Source organism: Maylandia zebra, linkage group LG5 (genome assembly GCF_041146795.1).
Source record: "Maylandia zebra isolate NMK-2024a linkage group LG5, Mzebra_GT3a, whole genome shotgun sequence".
In the NCBI taxonomy this organism is placed as follows: Eukaryota; Metazoa; Chordata; class Actinopteri; order Cichliformes; family Cichlidae; genus Maylandia; species Maylandia zebra.
In genome coordinates this window covers 19746621-19771609 of record NC_135171.1, presented here as the reverse complement: position 1 = coordinate 19771609, position 24989 = coordinate 19746621, and the positions used below count along the sequence as shown (strand labels likewise).

The following is a 24989-nucleotide window of genomic DNA, read 5'->3' as shown; positions in this document are numbered from 1 at the left end:
TTCGGTTTCATTCATTCCACAGACCCCCAATCTGTGTAATAAAACACAATTAAGCCTCAGTGTGGTTGAAACATTTATTTATATTTGCAGTGATGACTGATTTCAGATGGTTGCAGCAACAGAAGACAAATGTTAAACATGAAATGAACTACACCCATTCAGTCTTTCAGCACATAGAAAAATACTTTTGTTTCTTGAGCTAATTCAAGGGCAATACCAGTATTTTTATAAGGTGTGTCGTTCTTGTGTGCTTATCCACTTCTACTTGTTCCTTTTCCTCACAAATTTAACACAGCTAGCTTAAATCATTTACATACAGCTCAATGCCTGTCACAGTCTTACAATGTTATTGTTCCTATTGTATTATATTAATACAGCTACAGTAAACTCACTATCTAATGGCTTTTCTAATCTGACACGTCCAGAAATGTCGCAGGAGGAACATTTTGTCGGCGATGACACGACTTTTGTGTTTATGAGTGCCAGCTGACGATACTGATACGTGAAAAAACACTGGTACTGTCCTTTAAGACGTGACACGTTATTACTCGTTACATTTACACATTGAGAACCATAGCAGCGATCCTCATTTCATTCCTCTTTCTCAGCCTTTTACCTTTTTTTTTGTGATGCGGGAATAACAAAATAATATTCCGAAGCAGACATCGTGAAAGGCAGAGCGGTGAATGACACTGATACGTCGAAACTTCCAACACTGTTACCTCTTGCTGCGCGCTTCCCTGGACGACTTCAGCTTTTTGTCTGAGTCGACGTCGCCTCGTCCCGAAAATATTCATGTTCTAGTGCGTTTAAGGCTGATATTCGTTTCAAGGGGTCAAAGGTCAGCATTTTCTGTGGAGGAAAGAGTAGCACGATGTTAGAAGTGTATCACTGTACGTTGTGAGCTCTTTAATGGACAGTTTGATGAACTGCCAAAGAATATCTAATCAGCCAGTCACATGACAGCAACTGGCATGTAGACATGGTCAAGACAAGCTGGGCATCAGAATCAGGAAGAAAGAGGATGTAAGTTTGAATGTGGCACGGTTGTAGTGTCAGAAAGGCCAGTCTGAGTATTTCTAAAACTACTGAGCTACTGGGATTTTCCCACACAACCATCTCTAGGGTTTCCAAAGAAAAAAAGAGAAAATGTCCAGTGGGCGGCAGTTCTGAGTTTAGAGGTCAGAGGGGAATGGGCAGACTTCTGAATGCATAGCACATCAAACCTCGAAGCAGACGTGCTACAGCAGCAGAAGACCACACCAGGTGCTCCTCCTGTCAGCTAAAAACAGGAACTGAGGCTACAATTCACACGACAGAAGACTGAAAAACGTCGGCTGGTCTTTCGATTTCTGCTGTGACTTTCAGATGGTAGGGTCAGACTTTGGGGTAACCAACATGAAAAGATGGCTCCATCGTGTCTTGTATGGTTCAAGCTGCTGCTGCTGGTGGCTATTTTCTTGGCATATCTTGGACTCCTTAGAACCACTGAGCACCATTTAAATGCTACAGCCTACCAGCCTGCTGACCATGACCATCCCTTTATGACCACAGTGTACCCATCCAGCTGGATAACATGTCACAAAGCTCAGATCATCTCACACTGGTTCCTTGAACATGCCCATGAGTTCACTGTACTCGGATGGCCTCCACAGCACCTTTGGCATGTGGTTAAATGGGTGATTCACATCATGAATGTGCAGCAACTGTGTGATGCTATCATGTCAATATGGAGCAAAAAGATCTCGGAGGTATGTTTCCTGCACCAGAGAAGATTAACTGGCAGATTCAGTCCTATTTACCAATTCTGCAGTGAAACCGAGAAGTAAAAGCACTTGTGTTTCTATTATTTATCACATCATACAGGGAGACATGATAAAATCTTCTGTCTACTTTAAATAGTTAGGTAACGCCTTTAATCACAGGAATGAACATTTACTGTAAATCTCCTTTAAATATTCCATTTAAACTGTCAATTTAAGTCATATTTCCTCTTTAACCAGCACTCTGTAAAGCATGCGAACAAAACCCTTTTCTTAAAAGGGCACTTCCTCTAACACAACCAGCTGAATAAGCAAAAGGAGTCACAGGAATTTGTCAGGATCGCAGCAGTTGAATTCCTGAGGCTCGTGTTTAAGGCAAATGAAATTCTTCTGGGATATGAGGTTGCTTAATCTGTTAATGCCCTGATTTTAACTCGGTATGTAGCTGAGACATAAATCAACTACCAGGCAGGATGCAAAGCCGCTCTAATGATTTAATTCACGAGCCTTACCAGCAACAGTTGCGCCCCATGCTCATTTATCTCTGGGACAAAGTCCGTGATTGGGCGAGCCGTGAGAGTGGGGAAGTTTTTCCTTGATAGTGTAACATCAGTCGGCCACTCCTCCTCTGGCGGCAAGCCGATAACCCTGAAATGACGTGTAAGTTTCAGTGACAAAGGAGTTGCGAGAATGATCAGTCGGGTTAATGTGACTGAAAGTGTTTGTTACTCACTCAAAAATCTTCCCAAGTTGGTCCATTTCTGATTCTCCACAGAACAAAGGTCTAACACGCAGACAGAACAAAGACGAGTTAAAAGCTGGAAGCTGATGGTTATTTTTGACCTTTGGCCTAAAAGCTACAACATCATAACACTGTGCATTTTTGATGAATCATAAGAATCTCACCATCTTCATAGGAACTGCTCACAAAGGGATCGTTTTTTAGGCATTCATCCTTTGATGCAATGTGTCATTTGTACCGCTAGGTGGAGCTGCTGTGTGCTTCTTAGCATTTCTGATTAAACTTAAAAGCTCCTCTAATACGTTCATAAAATTGCTGCTATCACAGGATCAGTCTCTTAAATTAAACTTCTAAATCACCAAACAAAATTAATACTGAGCTGAAGTCAGTTCTTAATATTAATATTAAGCTTATTGGTTAATTACCCACCCCTGCTCTATGGTAAATTTGTATCACCAAGCATCATCATTCCCTAAACAGCTATAAAAAAAAACCGTTTAACTCAATAAACCTTAATCTTAAGTTACAGCTATAAAATGTTTATGGCAAAGACCTTTTTTATTTACTCTTTAAACCAATTTACCCTTATTAAAACTCATTTTACTGATATATGTACTAATATATGAGAAACTAAAAACCGCCCGTGCCTCAGGACCAGAGAGCACACACTGACTGCAAATGTGCCGTGAATATTTTGGTTTCAGTCAGAAGCAGAATGCAGAAATGTTCATATATCTGTAAAATGTTCAGCCTCGTTGCACATTTGCACTGGATTTGCTATCATGTCCTGGCATCTTACTAAATATTTCTTGCACGTGATTAAAACGAAGAAATGATCCACATCTATGTCAAACATGAGAAAGTCAGCCTGACTTAAACCGAAAAAATGAACAACACTTTGTAAATATTTAACTTTCTCTAACCTTAGCCAACAGTTTCAGAACCTGAACAGCAAATAAAAAGCTAGACACGAGTCCCAGGCTTGTGCCTTTGTACACACTGCTTCCCTATCACGGGTGCAGTTAAAAGATGTCATGGTTATCGAGGCAATGGTTTCACACAGAACCAGAGCAAATCAAACTTACTTGGCACGATGGAGATGATTTAAAATCGCAATCTAATCTGTTTTCAGGAATTTAATGAGAACCCAGAGCTCACGTCACACCTCGCAGAGGATGAGTAATCAGGCCTCTGCTACTTTTTAACTTAGTGACTCAGATCACAAAAATCGAATGCTGACTCACTTCCGTCTGAACATCTCTGCAAAGATACAGCCGGTGCTCCAGATATCCACGGGTGTGGCGTAACTGGACTGCAGCAGGACTTCCGGAGGTCGGTACCACAGGGTCACAACCTGGAAGACACAAACAGAACAGCTCAATGGATACATACCAAAAAACCCTTTTATCAATATGTATATGCTGATACTAATTCATCATGATCTGATGGGAATTTCTAACTTGGGGTTGGGCTCTAACAGAGTCGCAAACAGGTCAAATACTGTTGAAGAACAAAACACTCGCACATTAGCTGCTTTTTTGCAGATGTTTCCAGAGTGTGTCATTCAGGTTGAGGTGAGAAAAAATGCTTTACTGATGTCTGAAGATCATGTAAAAGAGTTTATTCGTAGTGCAAAGACAGTGTTTAGCAAAAAACTCCACAAAACATTATCTAGTAGCAGGGGCGGGGCAGTCGACCCCCCTTGATATTCAACTGGGCCCCCATGTTGCCCCTCCAAAATTGCGTAGTCATGTCACTCCAACCATGGGCGGAAATTACAGATAAGATAGGAAGACAAGAAAGTTTTGAGCCCCTTTTTCTGTTAAAAACTGTTTTGTCCCCCTCAGTGCATCACTGCACGTAAATACCATTACGTGCAGTGACAGCTATAGGGTTAAATAGCATTGTTAAAAGATGTGCTCCCCCTCATACCCCCCCCCCCCAACTCTTGAATTTGCAAACTGTAAGCAAAACGATGTGTTTTTTTCTAGCACTCAGGAAAATTAAACATACTTACTGCTGTAACCACTCTTTATTTTATTGGCTCCATTACTTTGTCGCTAAATCTGAATCTGCAGCAAGGGTGCTTTATAATTATGGGGAAGCTACGTCTTCTAATGGAGGTCTAGTGAACATTAAGATCATTACAGCTACTAAATTTAAAAACACTTTTAAAGTGCTTTTGTTTTCCTACGTATTTAATTGAATATTTTTTAGCCTCCTCCAGTACTTCCACACTATATCAGTAAAACGTCTGTGGTTTAATCCCAGGAGGGAACATAAAGTCCTTTGGGGTCGTGTCAGGAAGGTTATCTGGTATAAAAAATCTACCAAAATAAGCATGTGGAGCTACTTCCTGTCCTTGTAATTAAGATAGCAACCAAAAATAACTCTATGAGCCTCCCTCCCTGACTCATTTGACTAATTGATGGGCCTCTCCTTTTAAAAGTCCTGGAAAAATGCCCCTGCCTGGCAAAAGTCTGCATCTTCAGCAGGTAATTTTCTTTCACTGTACTCATGCTAATGCAGAAGCTAGCATTTAGCTAAAGTTACAGACATACCAGCATGGCTCTAGCCTTTTATTGTTACTTTACTGTTCATTTTTTAAACCACTAAAACAATTTTTCAGAATTCAAATAAAACAAATAATAAGCGGACACAGCCACAATCACAGCATCTTTAATTATGGGGCAAATGTGCGTGACATTAAAAGCAAAACGCCAAAACAAGGCATAGCAGTTTAAACATGAGTAATAAAATGCTAGCCAGTGCAGTAAATCTGGATATTACGTCTTTTTTTTTTTATTTATAAAAATGTAGTTTTGAGGCATCATGGTTTGTGCTGGAGTATTTCCTGGCAATCTGCTAACACTCCAGGAAGTTACTGCTCCCATCCAAGTCACGGCGTGAGATTTTACACAACATCTTTACACAAAAATGTGATATAATGCATTAATTACCGAGGCGTGGGGTTACTACTTGGCAGCTTTTGTTACTTTTGGATTGTTTACCCACCATTTCCAGTCCTGCCTTACGCTAAGCTAACCATCTGCTGGTTGTAGTGTTCTTATCTAACGCTAAGCAAGAAGGCAAATAAGCATATTTTCCAAAATGTTTATGCCTGGCACCAGAACGCTGAAGACTGGAAACTGTATGTTATTTTCACTGTCTAGCTGCCTAAAACACTTTGAAGTGCTGACTACAATGAAATGGTAGAAAATCGACAATAAGAATTAATCAAAGTTAGAAAAAAAAATTACAATATCCTTTGGAAAATTACTCTATACACGTCTTACCACAGGAGTGAGGGCCATGTGGCAGCTGTAGATCCTGGCAAGTCCGAAGTCAGCCAGCTTCACCTGGCCCTGGCTGGTTACCAGAATATTCTCTGGTTTCAGGTCTCTGTGCATCACGCGGTTAGAGTGAAGGAATGCAAGACCACACAGCAACTGCTTCATCAAATCCTGCAAAAACACAAGCAGAGCTTCACTGGAACTACATATTTTACAGCTTTCAGCTTGGGAACAGGGATTTAAATGAGTAATAAGCAGAACCGTCCATGCTTGGAATGTGGTATCAGCAATGTTATTTTACTTTAGCTAACTTTTAGTGTAGATATAGCTGGAGCCAGTTCTCACTTTAATGCGGTCTGGAGATAATCCTGGTGCTGGCGCTTTCTCTAGGTATGTCTTAAGGTCCTGGTCCACGTGCTCAAACACTAGAGTGACTTTGGTCTCCTGGTTTGCTCCCTTGGTGGCGCAGACATCCATAAGCCTGCAGAAGTAAGAAAATTCATGACTCCTGTGTGAAGCATTCATTTTAATCACAAGATGAAAAGACGACACCCACCTGACCACATTGGGGTGGTCGAACTGCTCCAGCCGTTTTAACAAAGCCACTTCTCTGACTGTGGAGACCGGGAGGCCATTTTGGTCTGTCCTCACATGCACGCTCTTCAGAGCCACAAACTGCCCGCTCTCAATGTCCCGGGCTTTATAAACAGTCCCATAAGCACCTCCACCGATTTCTGCCACCGGGTCATACTGGATGCTGGTGCTGTGGGCCATGGCCAAGTTGAAAGAGCCTGACACATAAAGCAATAATGATATTACTGGCAATCGGTTAATGTCCTGTGGAAAGTGCACTGCTTCAAGTGACCGATCACAGTGGTTGAAGATGCAAATACATGATGAGGCTAGAAAAAAAGTAATGAAATCGTTAAAGTCAGCTGGATTCACCCTCTGGGCATGAAGACTGCCTGGACCCAAGTGGTTATCTGACCATCCACTTCAGAGAACAACAACACTGGCATTGCTTAAAAATGCAAAAAGAAAAAAAAAACTTATAAAAACCCATCTAACAACAGTCAACCAGCATAATGAACTTTTTATGAACTCTCTACACCGAACAAGGAACATCATCTTCCCAAAGACATTCTGTGTGGGAGAAGCTGGTGACTGTTCAGTAATAAAGAGAGAAAAGTCCTCGGGCTAACACCAGGCAGAGGCTGAAATTCATTACCACATCTCTGCAAACCTGCCACATCCAAAATGAATTGATGCTCCTCAACAGCTCTTGTGCTTGAGGATCCATTTCTAAACGAGTACAAAGTCTATTTCCTGTCACACTGCCAGCAGTCCATCTTAGAAATAACTTCGAATTGGCGATAAAAAAGCACTTTTGTGTTAGAACTTCATGCGCTCTCAATGAAAGTCTTCCTGTTCGTGTTTTTTTTTTAAACTTTGCAAATGACCTTCTATAGCAACAGTATGCTTACTTTTATCTGTTTAACTACAGCGGGGGCTTTTATAGCAAATGTTTTTGGTAGCTACCAGTTTCTCTTTTATTCTTTGAGCTTTAGCCTGTTTTTGATGTGAAAAAGTTTCTAGCTTGCTAAAATTATTCAGTTGAACTTCTTCCACTACATTACATTTTTAAAACCTTTTCCCTAATACTCCAAAGACCCCCCCACTACAGAGATCCACTTCTATCAGCAGCTGTTGGCTTTTCCCCTCGTCTAGCAGACCTTACACTTTTGCCACCAGACCAAACATCTGTAAAAATGTCCTCGTCTGTTCATTTTGCTTTCAGTTTAGTGTCTGTTTGTGAATGAATTGCTCCAAAGACTCGTGTTGTTATAGGTTATAGTGCAAGTCTTTAGCAGCACTAGTCCTTTTGACTTCTTGAGATAATTAGCCCACTCACTACTGCTGTCAGTGTTGCTGTGCAAATACATTCGACTGTCTCAGCTGTAGTTTTCAATGATGTAGTACCCCTTTAATTTTGATTCAATTCAATTTTATTAATATAGCACCAAATCACACAAACAGTCAACTCGAGGCAGTTTATATTGTAAGGTAAAGATCCTACAAAAATAAGTGAGGCTGGGGGAGATCACCTCTGAAACCCGGTCCCTCAGTATTGGTGCCCCCCAAGGATGTGTCCTCTCACCACTACTGTTCTTGTCATGATCCTGGGTCCTTTTGACCCAGCGTTTTGTGTTTTCTCTTCGAGATTTTGGTTCTGTTCACCTCTAATTGGTGTTTACCCTGTTCCCCCCCGTGTGTTCCTGTTTTATTGTGAAGGTCTGCGTCTTATGTGAGTGTTTTCAGTTTGCCTCCCTGGTCTCGTCATGTTAATCACTCCCAGCTGTGTCTCCCACCTGTGTGTAATCTCCCTGTGTTCTGAGTGTATTTAAGTTGTATTTTCTGTCTTAGTAATTGCTGGTTCGTCTGTGTTGTTTCCCCTCGGTCTCCCTGCGTCTCCCCGTATGTATTTCTCCGGACCTCCCTGCATCCTCATTCTGGTTTGTCTTATTAGTTTACCCAGTTTAGGTTTCCGGTTTCATGTTTTGTTGCCACCGCTGTTTGTACTTACACCCCTGTCAATAAACACTCACCTGCACCAGAGCTGCCGCCTTTTGGGTCCTTTTCTACATTCCACACGGCTTGCCCCGGCAATCCGTGACAGTTCTCCCTCTACACTAACGACTGCACCTCCAAGAACTCGGCTGTCAAACTCCTAAAGTTTGCAGATGACACCACTGTCATTGGCCTCATTCAGGATGGTGATGAGTCTGCATACCGGCAGGAAGTTGAGCGGCTGGTACTCTGGTGCAGTCAGCACAATCTAGAGCTGAACACTCTTAAAACTGTAGAGATGACAGTGGACTTCAGGAGACATCCCTCAACTCTGCTCCCCCTCACCATATCAGACAGCCCTGTGTCGACTGTGAAGACCTTCAAGTTCCTGGGTACAACCATCTCCCAGGACCTGAAGTGGGAGACCAACATCAACTCCATCCTCAAAAAGACCCAGCAGAGGATGTACTTCCTGAGACAACTGGGGAAGTACAGTCTTCCACAGGAGCTGCTGATCCAGTTCTACACTGCGGTCATTGAGTCTGTCCTGTGCTCCTCCATCACAGTCTGGTATGGAGCAGCCACTAAACAGGACAGGAGCAGACTGCAGCGGACTGTACGGGCAGCAGAAAGGATCATCGGCACGCCCCTGCCCTCCATCCAGGACCTGTACCTCTCAAGAACCAGTAAACGGGCAGGGAAAATCATCACAGACCCCTCACACCCTGGACACAGACTTTTTGATCTGCTGCTGGTACAGAAGCCTGCAGACCAGGACCACCCGACACAGGAACAGTTTCTTTCCCCTCGCCATCTCCCTTCTTAACAGTTGACCTGTCACACTGCTCCCACTGCCAGACTGCAGCTGCACCTTATGTACATTTTGTAGTATTCATTCCACCTCATTCATTTCTGTATTTTATGTATATAAGTTTAGATTCGTTATTTATAGTTGGTTTACACAGCTTTGTGTATGTATGTGTAATGTGTATATATAGACACGTGTGTGTGTGTGTGTGTGTGTGTGTGTGTGTGTGTGTGTGTGTGTGTGTGTGTGTGATTTACATTGCTGTGCTTGAGAGCCACCATCTACTGGAACCAAATGCCCTGTATGTGTCTGCACATATACTTGGCCAATAAACACGATTCTGATTCTGATTCTGATAAAGAGAAAACCCCAAGCAAGCGCTTTGGCGACAGTGGGAAGGAAAAACTCCCTTTTAACAGGAAGAAACCTTCAGCAGACCCAGGCTCAGGGAGAGGCGGCCATCTGCCCCAACTGTCTGAGGGTGACGAGAGGAAGAAAGGCAAAAAACACACTGTGGGAAAGAGCCAGAGATTAATAATAAGTAACGATCAATGCAGAGCAGTGTATAAACACACGGAGAGTGAAGACCACTCAGTGGGAAGCCCCCAGCAGCCTAGGCCTATTGCAGTGTAACTAAGGTAGGATTCAAGGTCACCTGATCCAGCCTTAACTATAAACTTTGTCAAAAAGGGAAGTTTTAAGCCTGATCCTAAAAGTAGAGAAGGTGTCTGCTTCCTGGATCCAAACTGGGAGCTGGTTTCACAGGAGAGAGGCCTGAAAGCTGAAGCTTCTGTCTCCCATTCTACTTTTAAATATCCTGGGAACCACAAACCAGCAGTCTGAGAGCAGGATGCTCTACTGGGGTGATGTGGTACTATGAGGTCTTTATGGTAAGGTATGATGTGGTCTGTCTTTTTATTCCTTGTCAGTGAAGGTTTTTTCTTTTCTTTTCAAAGCCAGTTTGTACCATTATCTCTACGATGCTCCCACTCCTACCATTTAATAACCTTAAAGAATAAAAAGTTATCAAAAACGATAAATTGTACTTCACTTGAATGTTTATAACAGGTAGACCTAGGATGCTTTTTAAAATTCTTCAATTCATATTTAGTGGTAAGACATATGGCTGGGCGATATGACCCAAAATTCATATCTCGATATTTTTTTAAGCCATAAAATAAGAACAAAAAGAGAGTTCTTAGTCAAAGCTGTGTCCCAGATGTCACACAGGCACTTTTATTAACATACAGCACAGATGTACATGAAAAATTACTCAAAATTAAATTATGAGCATTTATTAAATAATAATGCTCCATAAATAAAAGAAAACAATTTTGTTTTTGTGCTAAACAAAGAGCTCACAATTGTGCAGTCAAAATGTAAACTAAAAGACACTGAGCGTAATAACAAAGACAGACAGATTTCACAGCTGCTCTGTTCCCGAGTTTTACTGTGTGACTGATAGCCTGGAGTTTGAAATCCGCTTCATAACCACGTCTCTTACAGGTGCCATTTATGGTCCTTATACACACACAATACGGTAATATTAAGTTGAAGCACAGTACGTATCACTCCGCGAAGCTCCTCGGTAGCCGTAATACGCCGACAATCTATCAAGCGGTGCAGCTCCGTAGCTTACCAAAGTCGTACTCAAACATTTTTGACAGATTGCTGAGCGCCGTGTACCACATAAAATCGGTTCGCGGCCATCAAGCACAACCAGAATTCATACATAAGGCGCGCTATCAACTTTTGAGAGAATGAAAGGATTTTAGGGTTAGCGCGGTTAGCTCGTTAGCGCGGTTAGCTCGTTAGCATGTTTAGCTCGTTAGCACGTTGACGCCGTCCAGCCCCACGCATAGGGCGATGCGCAGTAACTCGTTAACGGAGATTTGCCGTGTCCATCTTGTCGCTGCCTGCACGTGAAGCGATGGGGGAGGAGGGGGAGTTGTCTTCAGTGAAGGCGAGGCGGAGTAACGTTGCGTAGAGACAAAAGTGGACGAAAGAGAGGCAAACTTGCGGCTCCACAACTATAATTATAACGTAACATAGACTATATCGATATAAAGGATATTGTCACATCTTATATCTCGTATAAAATTATATCGATATGTTTTAAAAACTCGATATATCGCCCAGCTCTAGTAAGACAAACAAAATTCTGCCACAGACTGGTCTCCCTGTTGAAGAGGTGATAAGGTCCATACAGATATATACACACAGAAAGGCTGAGAAAGTTCTACTAAAATGCTTTAGGAGTAGAAAAATGTCCCACATCTTGACAAACTTATGGTAAAAATGTCACTCAGCTCGTTTAATGTAGCTCCTTAAAAATGTACACATGCTGTAAATACTTTACAATTTACACATTTGTTTTTTAACCCTCTCAGGCTCAAATTAAGTTTTTGTTGCTAATGCACAAAAGAACACCTGCAGTGGTACTTCTGAGTAAAACAAACTCATAAAATATGTATGTGGAGTAATCAGGTTGTTAGCTTTTACTTGTTGCAAATCTGCAACGCTTGCCTTGAGAGGGTTAAGATTTTTCAAACAAAAAGTTACTTTGATGTTATTTTAGTGTTATTTTATATTTTACCCAGCAGCATTATTAAAATTGACTTGTGCACATAACAGAATTAACTTTGCTTTTTTTCTCACTGTGTGTTTGTAATACAAAACTATGCTTGGAGCTGCAAAGCATTTGAAGGCTAGTTAAGCCAACATCGGTTAGAGCGGAGATATATTCATCAGTGCTCTATTATATACTTATCAAATGTGAAGTGTCTTATTTGCGAAATGGGTGAAACGCATGACACAAAAAACATCTTAAGCTTGATTCCAGCCAGGAATACGTGTTGCGTATCATACTCCCCTCCGGCCCCACCTGACTTCTCCACCTCCCATTTCCTGCCTGCCCCCAACTGTCAACTGCCACATAAAGACAACTGCTACCCCCACCCCACCCTTTACCCCCCACCCATCAAAAAAGGGAAATACTATTAATTTTAGGTTTTTAATCCACAAGTGGCAGGAGTCATGTGACTCAACAAATGCGGCTCCACTTTAAAGTCGAGGTCCTTTGACGAGGGACTTCTGCCCACCACTCTGCAGCACAGGAAGCACCTTCAATCACTCGACCCAAAAAATCTTTCTGTGCCGTCGCTCCAGCCCTCAGTCTCCCGACAGGAAGCAGGTACACGGCCAGAGACAACATCATCCCTCTGCTTCCTTCTCTTTGTTAAAGCCTCGGCCTTTAATCTGTCAAGGCAGCTTGGTGCACTTCCTCCGCTCAGCCCATCCCCTAACTGATTTCCATCCATCCACACCCCTTTGACCTACTACACCTCTAATGCCTGATACGGATCTCTCTGCAAGCCCTGCTTTTGCATTCTGAGCTCGCTTACTCCTTGGTAGAAGTTCTCTTCTCTTTAAAGTGTGAAAACAAAACAATGTCCCATTCAGGGTCTCTTAAGAACCTGTTGATCTTGTTTAGACCAAGACTTGTCTGCCATTATGTCAAGTCACAGAGCGAGCGATGTGTTGCTGTCGAAGAAATAAAGAAAGACCTCAAACCAAACTAGACTCCAGTGTTTTGGATTCGGCACCACTTTCGTTTAACAGTATTTATTACCCACCACAGCACAGCAAAACCATCCGTTTGGTTCATGCCTTCTGCGTAAAAGGAGTAGAGGACAAAGCTGACTGTAACCTGACATCCCCAGGCTGATGTACTGCCACCAACAAAATCTATTTTCCCTATTTTCATGTGACTCAAACTGTTAATAAAAGTAGAGCAGAAACATCACCTGACTCTGTGCATTAACGATGATCAGAGAAAAGAAAGATGAAGTAGGCCTAGAACTTACATTTTTCTGAAGAAAGGCACAGCAACAAAGGACTAGAAACACAATCCACTCAAAGTCCAACACTTCAACAAGGAATTCATTCTCTTCTGGATTTGGCTGCTAATGTCATTTTCCAAAACAGGTAATCCAAAGTCCAACACTGTAAACGGCTGTGAGATATTTGGCTTACACAGTATGAAAGCATCTCTGTGTGTTTTATATGAGCCCAGAGATGGAAAACAAATAAATAGAGAGTGCACTTATGGGCTTATTGTCAGCATAGAGATAATTCAGTAAAAATCTTACAGTCCTCATCTTCCACGAGAAGAAAATGTCCATATGGAACGAAAGAAACCTGCCAAGTTCAGATTTGTTATTAATATCTCAAAGTGTTTAATGAATGAATAATCCACTGGATCACTGCATCGGCTAAAATACTGTATCAACCAGAGATGGGCAGTAACGCGTTACTTGTAACGCGTTACTGTAATCCGATTACTTTTTTCAAGTAACGAGTAAAGTAAGGGATTACTATTGCAAAAACGGTAATTAGATTACCGTTACTTTGCCGTAGGAACGCTGCGTTACTGCGTTACTAAAACCGTGATTTTTTTGCGAGAATGTCTCACGACAGTGACGTAAGCAAGTGCGACGTTCGTGACAACAGCTGTGTGCAGATCAACAGTGGATAATATATCGAGTGCGGGAGAGAGTATGAGCGTACAGTGTTTAAAGCGTGGAAGTACTGACCTTACTTTGAGTTTGATTCCATAAAAAGTGACAAAAACATTAGTGTCCATTAGCATTGTGCGTGGGAAGAAAACTTCTTTTTACAGCGAAACCCCCCCCCCCAAACGTCCAAGCAAGCACTGAGTGCGCAACGACGTAATGGGAAACTCACAGAGAAACTCGCGGATTCTTCCACTGACCGCTGCGGCTCACCTGCACCAGGGTAAACCTCCGCCTACCCCGCTCCTGCTTTACAGGTGAAAATAGAGCAACAGGACCGCTAGTCTTTGACTTTATTTATTTTCTGCTGTGTTTTACTTGCATCTATTTGAAAGACTGAGTGTAAACACACAAAAAAAATTTATTTTATGTGCTGGAATGTGTACAAAATAGGTTTAAATATTAAACAAATTTCTTCCAGTCAGAGAATGTTGCATATAATTAAATTTTTGCTTGATGCATAAAGTTAAAAGATTAAAACTAATAAAAGTTTTAAAAAGGGACTTTTCCATTTGATTACATTTTGTATGATGGATTATGCAGAAAAAGTAGAATTGGGCTGAAAGGTCTATCGCTTTATCACCTATTCAGGTTTTAAATCGTGTTTTTAAAAAGTAACTAAGTAACTAAGTAATTAATTACTTTTGAAAATAAGTAATCAGTAAAGTAACTGGATTACTTTTTGGGGGAAGTAATCAGTAATTAGTTACTAAGAATAAAAAATGACTAATATTGCCTACAGTTGTTTTTATATATCCAGACGTGCTCCCAAACCACAAACGGCAATTATAAACCACATGTAGTCAATATAAACTGTTGTTACTAAGAGGAAGAGGTATTGCTTTAATTTACCGCAACTCTTCCTCTTGTGCAAAGAAAACTGAGTCAGACTTGTCTGCTGACATGAATCCACCAAAATTTCTCTCGAAATTATTAAGAAATGAACCGACATACAGGATGCAAATAAAACTTTCTCTTCTGCAAAAAACAAAACAGAACTCACTTCTCTAAATAACACTGAGATCAATTTTGCCATCAAGATATATTTACATAAAAACCTTTTTGACAAAGCTTATAGTTGGGGCAGGATCAGGTGACCCTAAGTTATACTGCAATAGGCATAGGCTGCTGGAGGCATCCCATGATGCACCGAGTGTTTCTTCTTCACTGACATTTTTTCACTCACTATGTGTTTATATCATTTAATCATTTGTTATTATTAAACTCTGGCTCTCTCCCATCGTGTGCTTTTTGTCCGGTCTTCCTTGCTTCACCCCAGTCGAAGCAGATGGTCGCCCCTCCCTGAGCCTGGAGGCTTCTTCCTGTTAAACGGGAGTTATTCCTTCCCACTCTCGCCAAGTGTTTGATAATAGGGGATCATCTGATTGTTGGTGTATTGACCTTACAGTATAAAGTGCCTGGAGGTGACTGTTGTTGTGATTTGGTTTAATATATAAATATGAACATATGAGCATGTTTCATGTGCCTGGAAAGGGGAAAAGCAGTAAACTAGCTAGCAACATAATTTGACTCCAAGTTTATATTCACCTTTAACTCCTCATTTAAGTCGACACCTTTGTCAGTAACTTTGCATACAACACTTAAATTAAACCTTACATTTCAGAGGTTAAAAGAGCAACAACAACAAAAAAAATCAAGTTGTTAGCACTTCCATTTATCAGGCCGCAGTCAGTTCCTTTGTATTTGCTTCAAATTAATATCAGGGCAGGAAATTACTAACGCTTGATATGATAGGCCAAAACATTGCCCGTGATAACAAAGGCGTCATGATACAGCGGTACTCAACATGTGTCGAGATAATAAATGATATGCACTGCACTTGCCTCTTCACTGCATGCAACCTGGTTACTCCTTCACTTTATAATGAATGACCACGAACAGTCACAAAGCAGGCACTCTGTAATTCATGTTGGTTCTGCGGGTTCTCGGGGGTTTGGGAGTCAGGGAGGAAACCTTCCCATCACAATTCTAACACCAGTTTAACTGGTCTGGGCTAGGCTGCACTTGGTTGTGTGGGCTGACTTAAATATTTATCCCCGCTCCCCAGAACTGGTTTCAAATGTACGTTTTGCAGCAGGCAGATCAAATGTCTACATTTATTGACTCAAACAAACTGTGGGAAGCACAATTTTGTGACGGACATCAAATGAATCAAATGTGCGAAACCCTGTCAAACATGTACTGATAATATCTGGCAGGAGGAACCAGTAGAGAGGATTACTGCATGTGCATTTTGCCCCATTCTTGGTTGACAGTGGTCAGAATAAATAATCCGTCGGGCTCTAGTGCCAGCAGTGTTTTCCCCTTGTCTTCACAGCAGGACACAACAGAACAGCCCTGTGGTTTTCAGTGAAACTACCACAGCCTGCCTGTAGAGCAATGACTCTCATAATGAATGATCAGCCTTTCTGTGGTCTCACTGTCTGAGCTGTGAGTCGTTCAGGAAGTGAACAACCCATGACTTGTCACCCTAAAAACATCTCCCGGTTTCCTTTTCCAGCATAGAACAGCTTGCACAACCAGGGGACACACTACAGCTGCACATCTGGAAGCTTCAGCGTCTGACAACACTGGGGTCACTGATCGCTGCCAGAACTGGTCGTGAAGCTCACAGTTACCTCCACACATTTCATTCATTTACTGATTCTTCTAAGCAAAATGCAAACCAGTGACGCTGAAGGCCAGTGGGCGGAGGTAGAGAGAAAGCAGGCCAGGGCACACAGAAAGCCTGCTCTGTCCCGACACGTGGTGCTCCTCCATAGCGCTCCTTTGTTAATTACACTGGCAACAAAGTGCAGCAACAACAGGCCACATGGACTTTTTCCTCCTCACCTACATGTTCACTGACGTGGCAGGGAAAACAGCAAACTACAGCAAGCAGCGGATGAGGCAAATCGCCGCCTGCAACTTCCATTTCCACATCTGTGCCACATTACATAAATATCAGTGTCACACACTCTGATCGCAAGCGGCTTCGAGTAATCGTCAGCCCAGATACTGTACTCACCTCGCCCGTCTGTCTCTCTCTCTTCTGTGGCAGGTAAGCTCACTTTAGCTCTATAAGGAAGACATGCTCACTAATCTGCCACGTATAACTCGCATACAAACGGGTCACAAGTGGCAGGTCGGTAAGGTTTAAAGCCCAGCAGTGGATCTGCTGTGGAGAAGCCAATACACCGAGATGATTTCGGCCTCCACTGTGTTTTTTTCTTCAAGCCTGCACCCCTTTTGGGTTGTCTTCCTGTTGCTTCTAGCAAATCTCGGAGGCGGAGCCAAAATAATTCACCAGCAAATGAATGAAAAACTCCCGAGCTCAGCTGTGCGTCTTAAACTTTTATAAAGTGTCCAGAATCTGCAGTTATTAGCAATATATGACAATCAGTCGGGAGGTAGTTAAGGATAATTGATATGTAGTAGTCAAATCTAATTTGTCCCATCAAAACTATTATTTAGAATATATATTTACATATTACCGTGTCTGAGTTTGTGCGTCGTGCAGGAGAATAACATAGCCTGCTTACGTCGCTTAGAAATATTTAACTACTGATAACAAGCAAACAAATAGTTTCTTGAGATTTCAGCTTATAAAACAAATCATTTCTTAGTTTGAACTGGCTTATTTTTTTAACGTTCAAAGATGAAAAAACTGCTGGTGGCATTGAAAAATAAATAAACAGACAAATAAATAACTTAAATTGATCAAATAATGCTAATTATGAGTTAATTAACACATCATCAAAATTTATATGAAGTACCTGATAGATTTTTAGATCCTCCCCAAAAATATGTTAAAAATCCGTCCATCCAGTCACTGAAGCAGTGTGGTTCGTCAAATGAGTTTTAACTCTAAGATTGAAATCACTCTTCTTTTTCTGCATTTCCTACAGCTAGACAGATACAGACAGACTGATGCAGATATAGATATGGTCTAGATATAGACCCACACTGGGGAAATCCACTTGTTACAGTAGCACGAGGGGCAGAAAGAAAAAGTGAATTAGAGATACTTCAGAAAACCATTAAAATACATGAATAAATAAGAAAAATGATTTACAAATAAACACTACACAAGACTGGTTTGTACAATACTATACACAGCAAAATACTCTAAAAGATAAATCAAAGTTTTTTTTTAAATACATAAATAAAGTGCAGCAGGAATGATAATATATACACGCATATTTTTCTCAGCAAGTATTTATCCTATGTGCCTATCGTACAGTCTGACTGCTGTTGGGATGTAGGGCCTGCAATGATGCTCCGTCCTACACAGTGGCTGTAATTGTTAACTGTTGAAAGAGCTGCTCCGAGTCTCCACAGTCTCATGCAGGGAGTGAGAGCTGTTGTCCATAATGGGCATTAGCTTGGCTAACATCCTCCTCTCACCCACCTCCTCTATGGAGGCTAGAGGACTAGCCAGTCTATTAAAAGTTGTACAACTTCTTTGAAATATGCATATATGTATTGTCCTCTGTTTACTGTGTACCAGTAACTATGTAATAGTTTATTTCATATCCTAAAATCACCCTTTACATAAATACCAAACTAAAGTTTGCAAACTTTATCTAGAGACATATGGACCTGCAAATTAATTTAACAGTTTTTCTTTAATCTCTCCATATGTTCAGTATTTAAAACATCACCTAATTTCAATTTCAAAACAGTTTTTTTTTTTCAACAATTAGTCTAAAAACAATTCAAAAGAGAAACAGGTGTCCTCTAAAAAGGAGAAAAAGACTACACCATGTAAACTAAACAGTGTAATTAGATTAGCAAAATGGCTAATTGTGTATTTATTTAAAAGATGCAAATGGAATAACATCAGGCTTCATTCATCTCTGACAGCTAATAGTCTGTCCATACTGTTATTTTGAATGCTTATCCAATATAGAGTAGCAGGTGGTGGATATCAAGTCTGTCATACTGATGTAGCGTACGAGGTGGAGTATCCTGGACAGATTATCAGACTGTTACAACAATTCAGTGTTGCATTATTAGATAATAATGAATTACACGTGGCTATTAGGTTGAATACTTTTGGCTGTGAATCTCTTGTTAACAATAATCTGATCTTATCGTCTGTCCACACTAATGGACATCCTGTCTGTCTCCGTGCCTTGAGGGAATTCTGCATCAGGCACCCAAAACAACATACAAGTGTTTAGTACTGGAAATAAAGGGGCTTTAATGGGGTGAATTCAATCCCAGACACATTCATTATATTTACTTAATGGATGCTTACTGGTTATGAACAAACTCCACAGTCAGTCTGCACTGATGCATGGGGTCAAAAAACAAAAGCATGAATGGTGGACGTAGTATTTTATAAATAAAATCCCATTAGGTCAGCTAAAATTTCTGTGCTCTGATATCCTGCACAACATATCCATTTGGCGCTCAGTCTTTCCCTGCTTTTACAGCTTTCTCTCCAGCCATCACTCATGCATTTATGTGCCTGCTGCCTGCTAGAGGGGAAGAAAGTAGACATTATCTACTTGTGACCAGAAATGGGAATATAGTACAGTGATAGTGACGTGCAGGCTGTCCCAGTAGCTGGGACAAACTCTAAATCAAGGCATTGCTTCTCTAAAGCTGCTCGAGGGCTTTTTGCCTACCAGGAGAACTGCTGAGAAAACACAGAGTCAGTTGCAGAGATTTATAAGTGATCTCGAACTATTTTAAGAACCTTCGATAGACTCTTCCCTTGCAGACACTTTACTTGCCTTATAAACACAGCTGTTAATAATAACATCAGTGATGGCTCAGTTGTATGAAAGTGACCCAGTAAGCCCTGATACTGTGTTTAATATCATGACTGTAGCTTATGATTGAACATATAATGGACCAAATTGTCTCCTTTCTGCATAAATTATGAAAATTTCTTTATTTTAAAAATCAGTTATCTAAAAGTTTCCGCCTCAACTTCACCTTTTCCAAGGTGCTTGGAGAAAAATAAAGAACTGGTGAGATAAAAACTACAGCAACACTTGAAACACTAGGGAACAACTTTATTACGTGTTTCGACTATATGTGAAAGCCATTTGGCTGATGGCTATTACTATAAAGTACTTGAATGAGAAAGAAAGTAAGATACAAAATGAAATATTAAAGAATGAACAGTACCTGGAAGTGTTGACAAGAGATAATAATGATGCACTAAAACAAATGGAGGAACCTGATATAAGACTAACAGAATGTGAAAAAGAAATAAAAGACCTAAAAAAAGCCAGAATTCCTCAGAGATTAGAACGACTATAAGGAGGGATTTATATATCCCTGGTCCAAAGACGCTCACAATTTAACCACCAATACTTCCACCATCACTGAACCACGCCCAACAGAACAGAAAGTTTGGTTTAATGACACACACATCCAAGCAAAGATTCCCTTCAACCACTCCAAACAAGAAAAAGACTCAATGTAAATTCTCCAGCCACCTTGGACATCCTTTTTTGGGCAAAATGTTTCATCCCCTGGAACCCCCATCTCCTGGATGATGGGGGAAAAGGAAAAGATCCATTCGACCGCCCATGGACCCGATCTCAATATTGGGGAAGAAGTCAGCTGTTGCCAACCCGAGCAGAACTGTATTGACTCCCGCTCCACTATCAGTGTTTGAACTTCGTCTTTCTTTTGTGCCAACTCCTTCTGTAAGTCCATTTGAACTTGTTTTTAAGAGCTGTAAAAACGTCAGAGAATTTTTAATGAGAAGTGAGTCTTGTCAAAATGAAGTGATTTTAATATTAAAAGTAATTTTTGTCCCACTGAGAACAGAAATCACGTGATAGATACATACTGTAGACTCACAGAACTTGATTTCCCTTAAATAATTTAACAAATGATCAACAGAAAGCAGTAATAGAGCTTGGACAGGATAAATAATTGTATTTAAAGCCTTTAAGAAAGGAGGTGCCATTGTCACAATGGTCACAAGTAAATAAGCTGTAAACAGCTGTTCCTTGTTGACCTCTTCTATGGTGAAATTTCTCTGAAGGAAAAAACATTTTTACGCAGTAAACATCCTTTAAAAGCTTTTTGTATATATTTCCAAAAATCCACAGAAATCTAGTGAATATCAACTTTTGTAGGCTTCCATAGTGAGATTTCGTACCGACCTTGAACTCCTACATAAAAGACAGCTCTCATTTCCTGCTTCTTTTCAAATACCTCCCACCAATGAATGATGTTACATCCTTGTGAAAAAACAACAAAGCCTCAAAGACAAAGAGTCAGTCGAACATTTTCACCTACAGGCCTACAAAATCACCATCTACTTCCTTTTTAATTAAGCTGGCTGCTTTTGTTCTGAAGAGGAATGATTTCTTTTATAATGACACACTATGGCTTCAAATTTCTGGGACTTCAATGGGCACGAAAATGACACCTAGTTTTGCTTGTTTACTTGTTGTCCATCTGGAAGAATGAATTTTATACGACCACCAAAAAAAACCCTTTTCTACCATTCATCATGTCTTGGAAACGGTACATAGATGATCTATTTTTATTTTGGAAGGGATCAGTCTCCACAGTATTGGAGTTTGTACGATTTTTAAATGAACACTTTGCAGATTGATGTTTTACTCTTGTTCATGGTAGTAAAGAAATTAACCTTTTTGGCATAATAGTAACCAAAAAAGACAAATATCTGTCCACCTCTCTTTACTCCAAACCTATTGAAATACATTACTTCACGCTGCAAGTTTTCAGCCTCAAAAAAGGTTTACCTGTAAGCCAAGTCATTAGATTCAAATGCATTTGTGAAATTCCTGAACAATATAATTACAGCAAAGAAAAGATGTTATAAAAATGACAAAGAGGACTGGCTAAGATTTGCAGAAAATAAGGTGGACTCAAAAAACAGAAAGTTTTATCTGGTAACTAAGAAACCTCCAAAACCCAAATGAAATCTTGTTTTTTGCACAACCATTACAACAAAAACCAGGAACATTAAAGAAATAATTTTAAAATATTGGCACATCCTTCGAATTTACAGGAGATTTTTAAAGAACAGCCAATGATAAAAACATTAGGGATAGGGTTATTCGAGCTTTTTGTGATTCTAAACCCCAGAAACAACACCTGGCAACTCATAACCTACAAGGTCATTTTAAGTGTGGGTCTTCCATACATTGAGAATACTCAAAAATGTAAAACCAAGTGGCAAGATTATTGATGCAAAAAGCTTTATTACCAGCAAAACTAAAAATGTGGTCTACATGATACGGTGTCCATGCAACAAAACACCTGTGAAAGAATGAATTAACAAACACAGAAGTTCTATTAAGAGAAATGATTTAACCAGCCCTGTTGCAAGAAATTTTAATGAAAAACATTGTAGCTCATCTTTATTCTTTATAGGCATTGAAGCCATCAAGCTCAGTCAAAGAGCTGGTTATATCAATTTCATCAGAGAAAAGTGAGAGGCATTCTAGATATTCCATTTAAAGAGTTTATTTCCCAAAGGTATGAATGAAGATCTAGCTATTAATGAGTTTCTGTGATTCGATCTATTTTTGTCTCTGAAAAAATGTCTCTAAAAAAATTGTGATGCATATTGTTGTTGTTTAGTTCATGGAATTCATTTCTTAGAGTTCCTGTGATTGTTATGTATAATTTTTATCTTGTTTGCATTTTTTGTGCACCTGTGGGAATGACCCACTTTTACATGTATAAGGTGACATCCAGTCACTTATCCTGTAATGGTTCAGTCCAGAACATATTTGAACAATCATCATCCCCATTAATGATTATGTTTATGTGTGAGTGGCTGATTGGTTCATTAGTTTTTTTTATTTTCTGTTGTTTTACTTTAAATTAAGCACAAGCTGTTTGGTGTTTTGTAATAACCCCGATGAAGGCCACAAGCCGAAACACGTTTGTCTGACAATAAAGTTGTTCCTTAGGGTTTCAGGCATCTCTGGAGTTTTCATCTCACCACCCCTTTATTTTGAAAAACACAAAGCTCAGACACCAGGTAAATACTCCACACACAGACCACTACAGTATGATGCATTAGGTTTCTTATACATTCTGTATCTCTTTTTAAAAAGTACTTATTCTAAATGATTAAAGTTTAATATTATCACTGAAAAATGCAAGCGCTATTAATATCTGAGGACCTTTCTCCCCCACAATTCCCCTGAAAACCGTATCTCTACCTGACGTATATAACTTAATTATTCATTTCAAGATTTACACCTGTGTTTTCTGCAGTTAAGAAAATACATGAAAAGTAACACAAGTTGAATTCTACGTTGCTAAAAAAAATGTAGACAAAGTTAAATATGTTTTAGTGCGCCCCAGGGTGGCTGTGGCTACAATGTAGCTTGCCATCACCAATGTGTGTGTGAATGGGTGGATGACTGGATATGTAAAGCACTTTGGGGTCCTTAGGGACTAGTAAAGCGCTATATAAATACAGGCCATTTACCATATTTAGAAATTTCCCAAGCTGCCATTTTTTGACTCACTGAAAGCTCTATACACTCTGTATGACTAAAATATTTTAACCCGAGATGATTTTCACGTAAGTCTTGTTCAGATTGAAACTGAAAGACGTTTCAGATTGAAACTTCTTTCTTGTTTTTTTGGGCCATCAGGTACTCAGTACACAACAAATAACCTGTATAATAGGAAAAACAAGACCATCTTCAGCTCATTGTCATGATCCTGGGTCTTTTAACCCAGTGTTTTGAGTTTTAGTTTATTTTGATGTTTATGGGTCATGTTTAAGTTCATTGGGTTTTCTAAATTCATTTGTTTATTAGATTCCCCTTGTGGTTCTACCTTGAAACCGTTTCTTTTCTCTGATATTATTAATGATTTGAACCTTTATTTTTCTGCTAACTCTAAAACACAAATTATTCAGATAACAGTATTATATTTTAAAAAAGGTTTTACAAGTACAAGAAGCACTGCAATTCAGTTTTAATATTCTACAAATGTAGATTTGAGCAAACAAACTACTGCTTAATAAATACAAACCTTACTGAGTGCTCATTAGTAAGAGGCAGAACCTCAACCTCTAATCAAAATCTTTTGCTTTAACCAGTAATGGTGCTGGAACACTTTGAAAGGACAAAAAAAAATATTTGGGTATCATAATCTACTCTAAACTGAATTTGTATTAATTGCATCTTGAAAAAAGCAAGTCATCAGTGTTTCTTTCATGTCTTCTCTGTATCTAAGTAAGATTTTAAAAAAAAAGAAGCTCTATCTCGTTGGAATAATTTGTCTAGTTGTTGATTTTTGTTTATTTGTTTTTGCTTTGTTTCATCACCTCAGACTAGACTTCTTATGTTTTTAAGAAGGATCACTTTTCTCTATATTCCTTCTTCAAATGATTGATTTACTTCTCAAGGAGGTTTATGTCATTTTCAATAAGAAGATCCTTTGTTCTATAAAATCAAAGGAACTGTCAAACTGTTCAGTATGACAGTCTGCTTTCACAAAATCCATTTTGACTTAAAGTAGTAGGTAAGCACAGATGTTACTAATCACATTAAAGATACTTCTGGACCTAAAAATAACTGAACCTTCATTAATGTGATTAGCAACACCCGTGCTTGCCTACTATTTCATGTCATAATGGCTGATGAAAGTTTGGTTACCAGCCTCAAATAGCCTATTACTAGCACCTCAGAGTACAGCCCAATGCTTCCCACAGTTCAAATAGCACACACTACCCAGGGAGCTCCATAATAAGAAGAAAATTGCTTGGGCCAAGAAACACAAGCTGAACTGAAGACCAAAGTATGTGCTTTGGTCCAATTAGATTTATGTTTCCAGCTACCATGGCTTTATGTATCACAGACCAGATGAACCTGTGGCCCTTGCACAGCCTCCAGGTGTTGTGGTGCATCAGACGACCTGGCCTCCACAATCAGCTGATGTAAATGAGATAGTTTGGTTAAACTGGAACACAAACGGTGCCAATTAAACTCCGAAGAAGCTCTTCTGTCACCTTACCAGGTAATGAAATCATGCCTTCTTGACAGCTTTGCATCTTCGTGCAACGCTGTCAAAAAGGGAAACAGTGGCTGCTTTAAGAAACACATAAAGCCATAAATTAAAAAATTATTTAATACCAAAATAAATAATGACAAATGCACATTTGCACGCACAGTTTCATGTAGTCTAAATAAATACCACAACATCTGCACCTACACAGAAGCCTTGCAGTTGTTTTAGGTGAGGTTTGGGTGAAAGTGTGGCAGCTGT

At 40.0% G+C, this 24989-nt stretch overlaps 1 protein-coding gene across 1 annotated transcript; it reads right to left on the bottom strand.

Moving 5' to 3' along the window:
- Positions 1-60: 60 nt before the first annotated feature.
- On the bottom strand, positions 61-17035 carry cdk4 (cyclin dependent kinase 4). Its single transcript, XM_004544987.3, has 8 exons — positions 16777-17035; positions 6355-6589; positions 6144-6279; positions 5802-5969; positions 3750-3859; positions 2497-2547; positions 2276-2411; positions 61-852 (listed from the first exon to the last, which is right to left on the bottom strand). Exons 2-8 carry the CDS (start codon positions 6570-6572, stop codon positions 751-753), a joined length of 921 nt encoding a protein of 306 aa, XP_004545044.1. The 5' UTR covers positions 6573-6589; positions 16777-17035; the 3' UTR covers positions 61-750.
- Positions 17036-24989: the final 7954 nt, after the last annotated feature.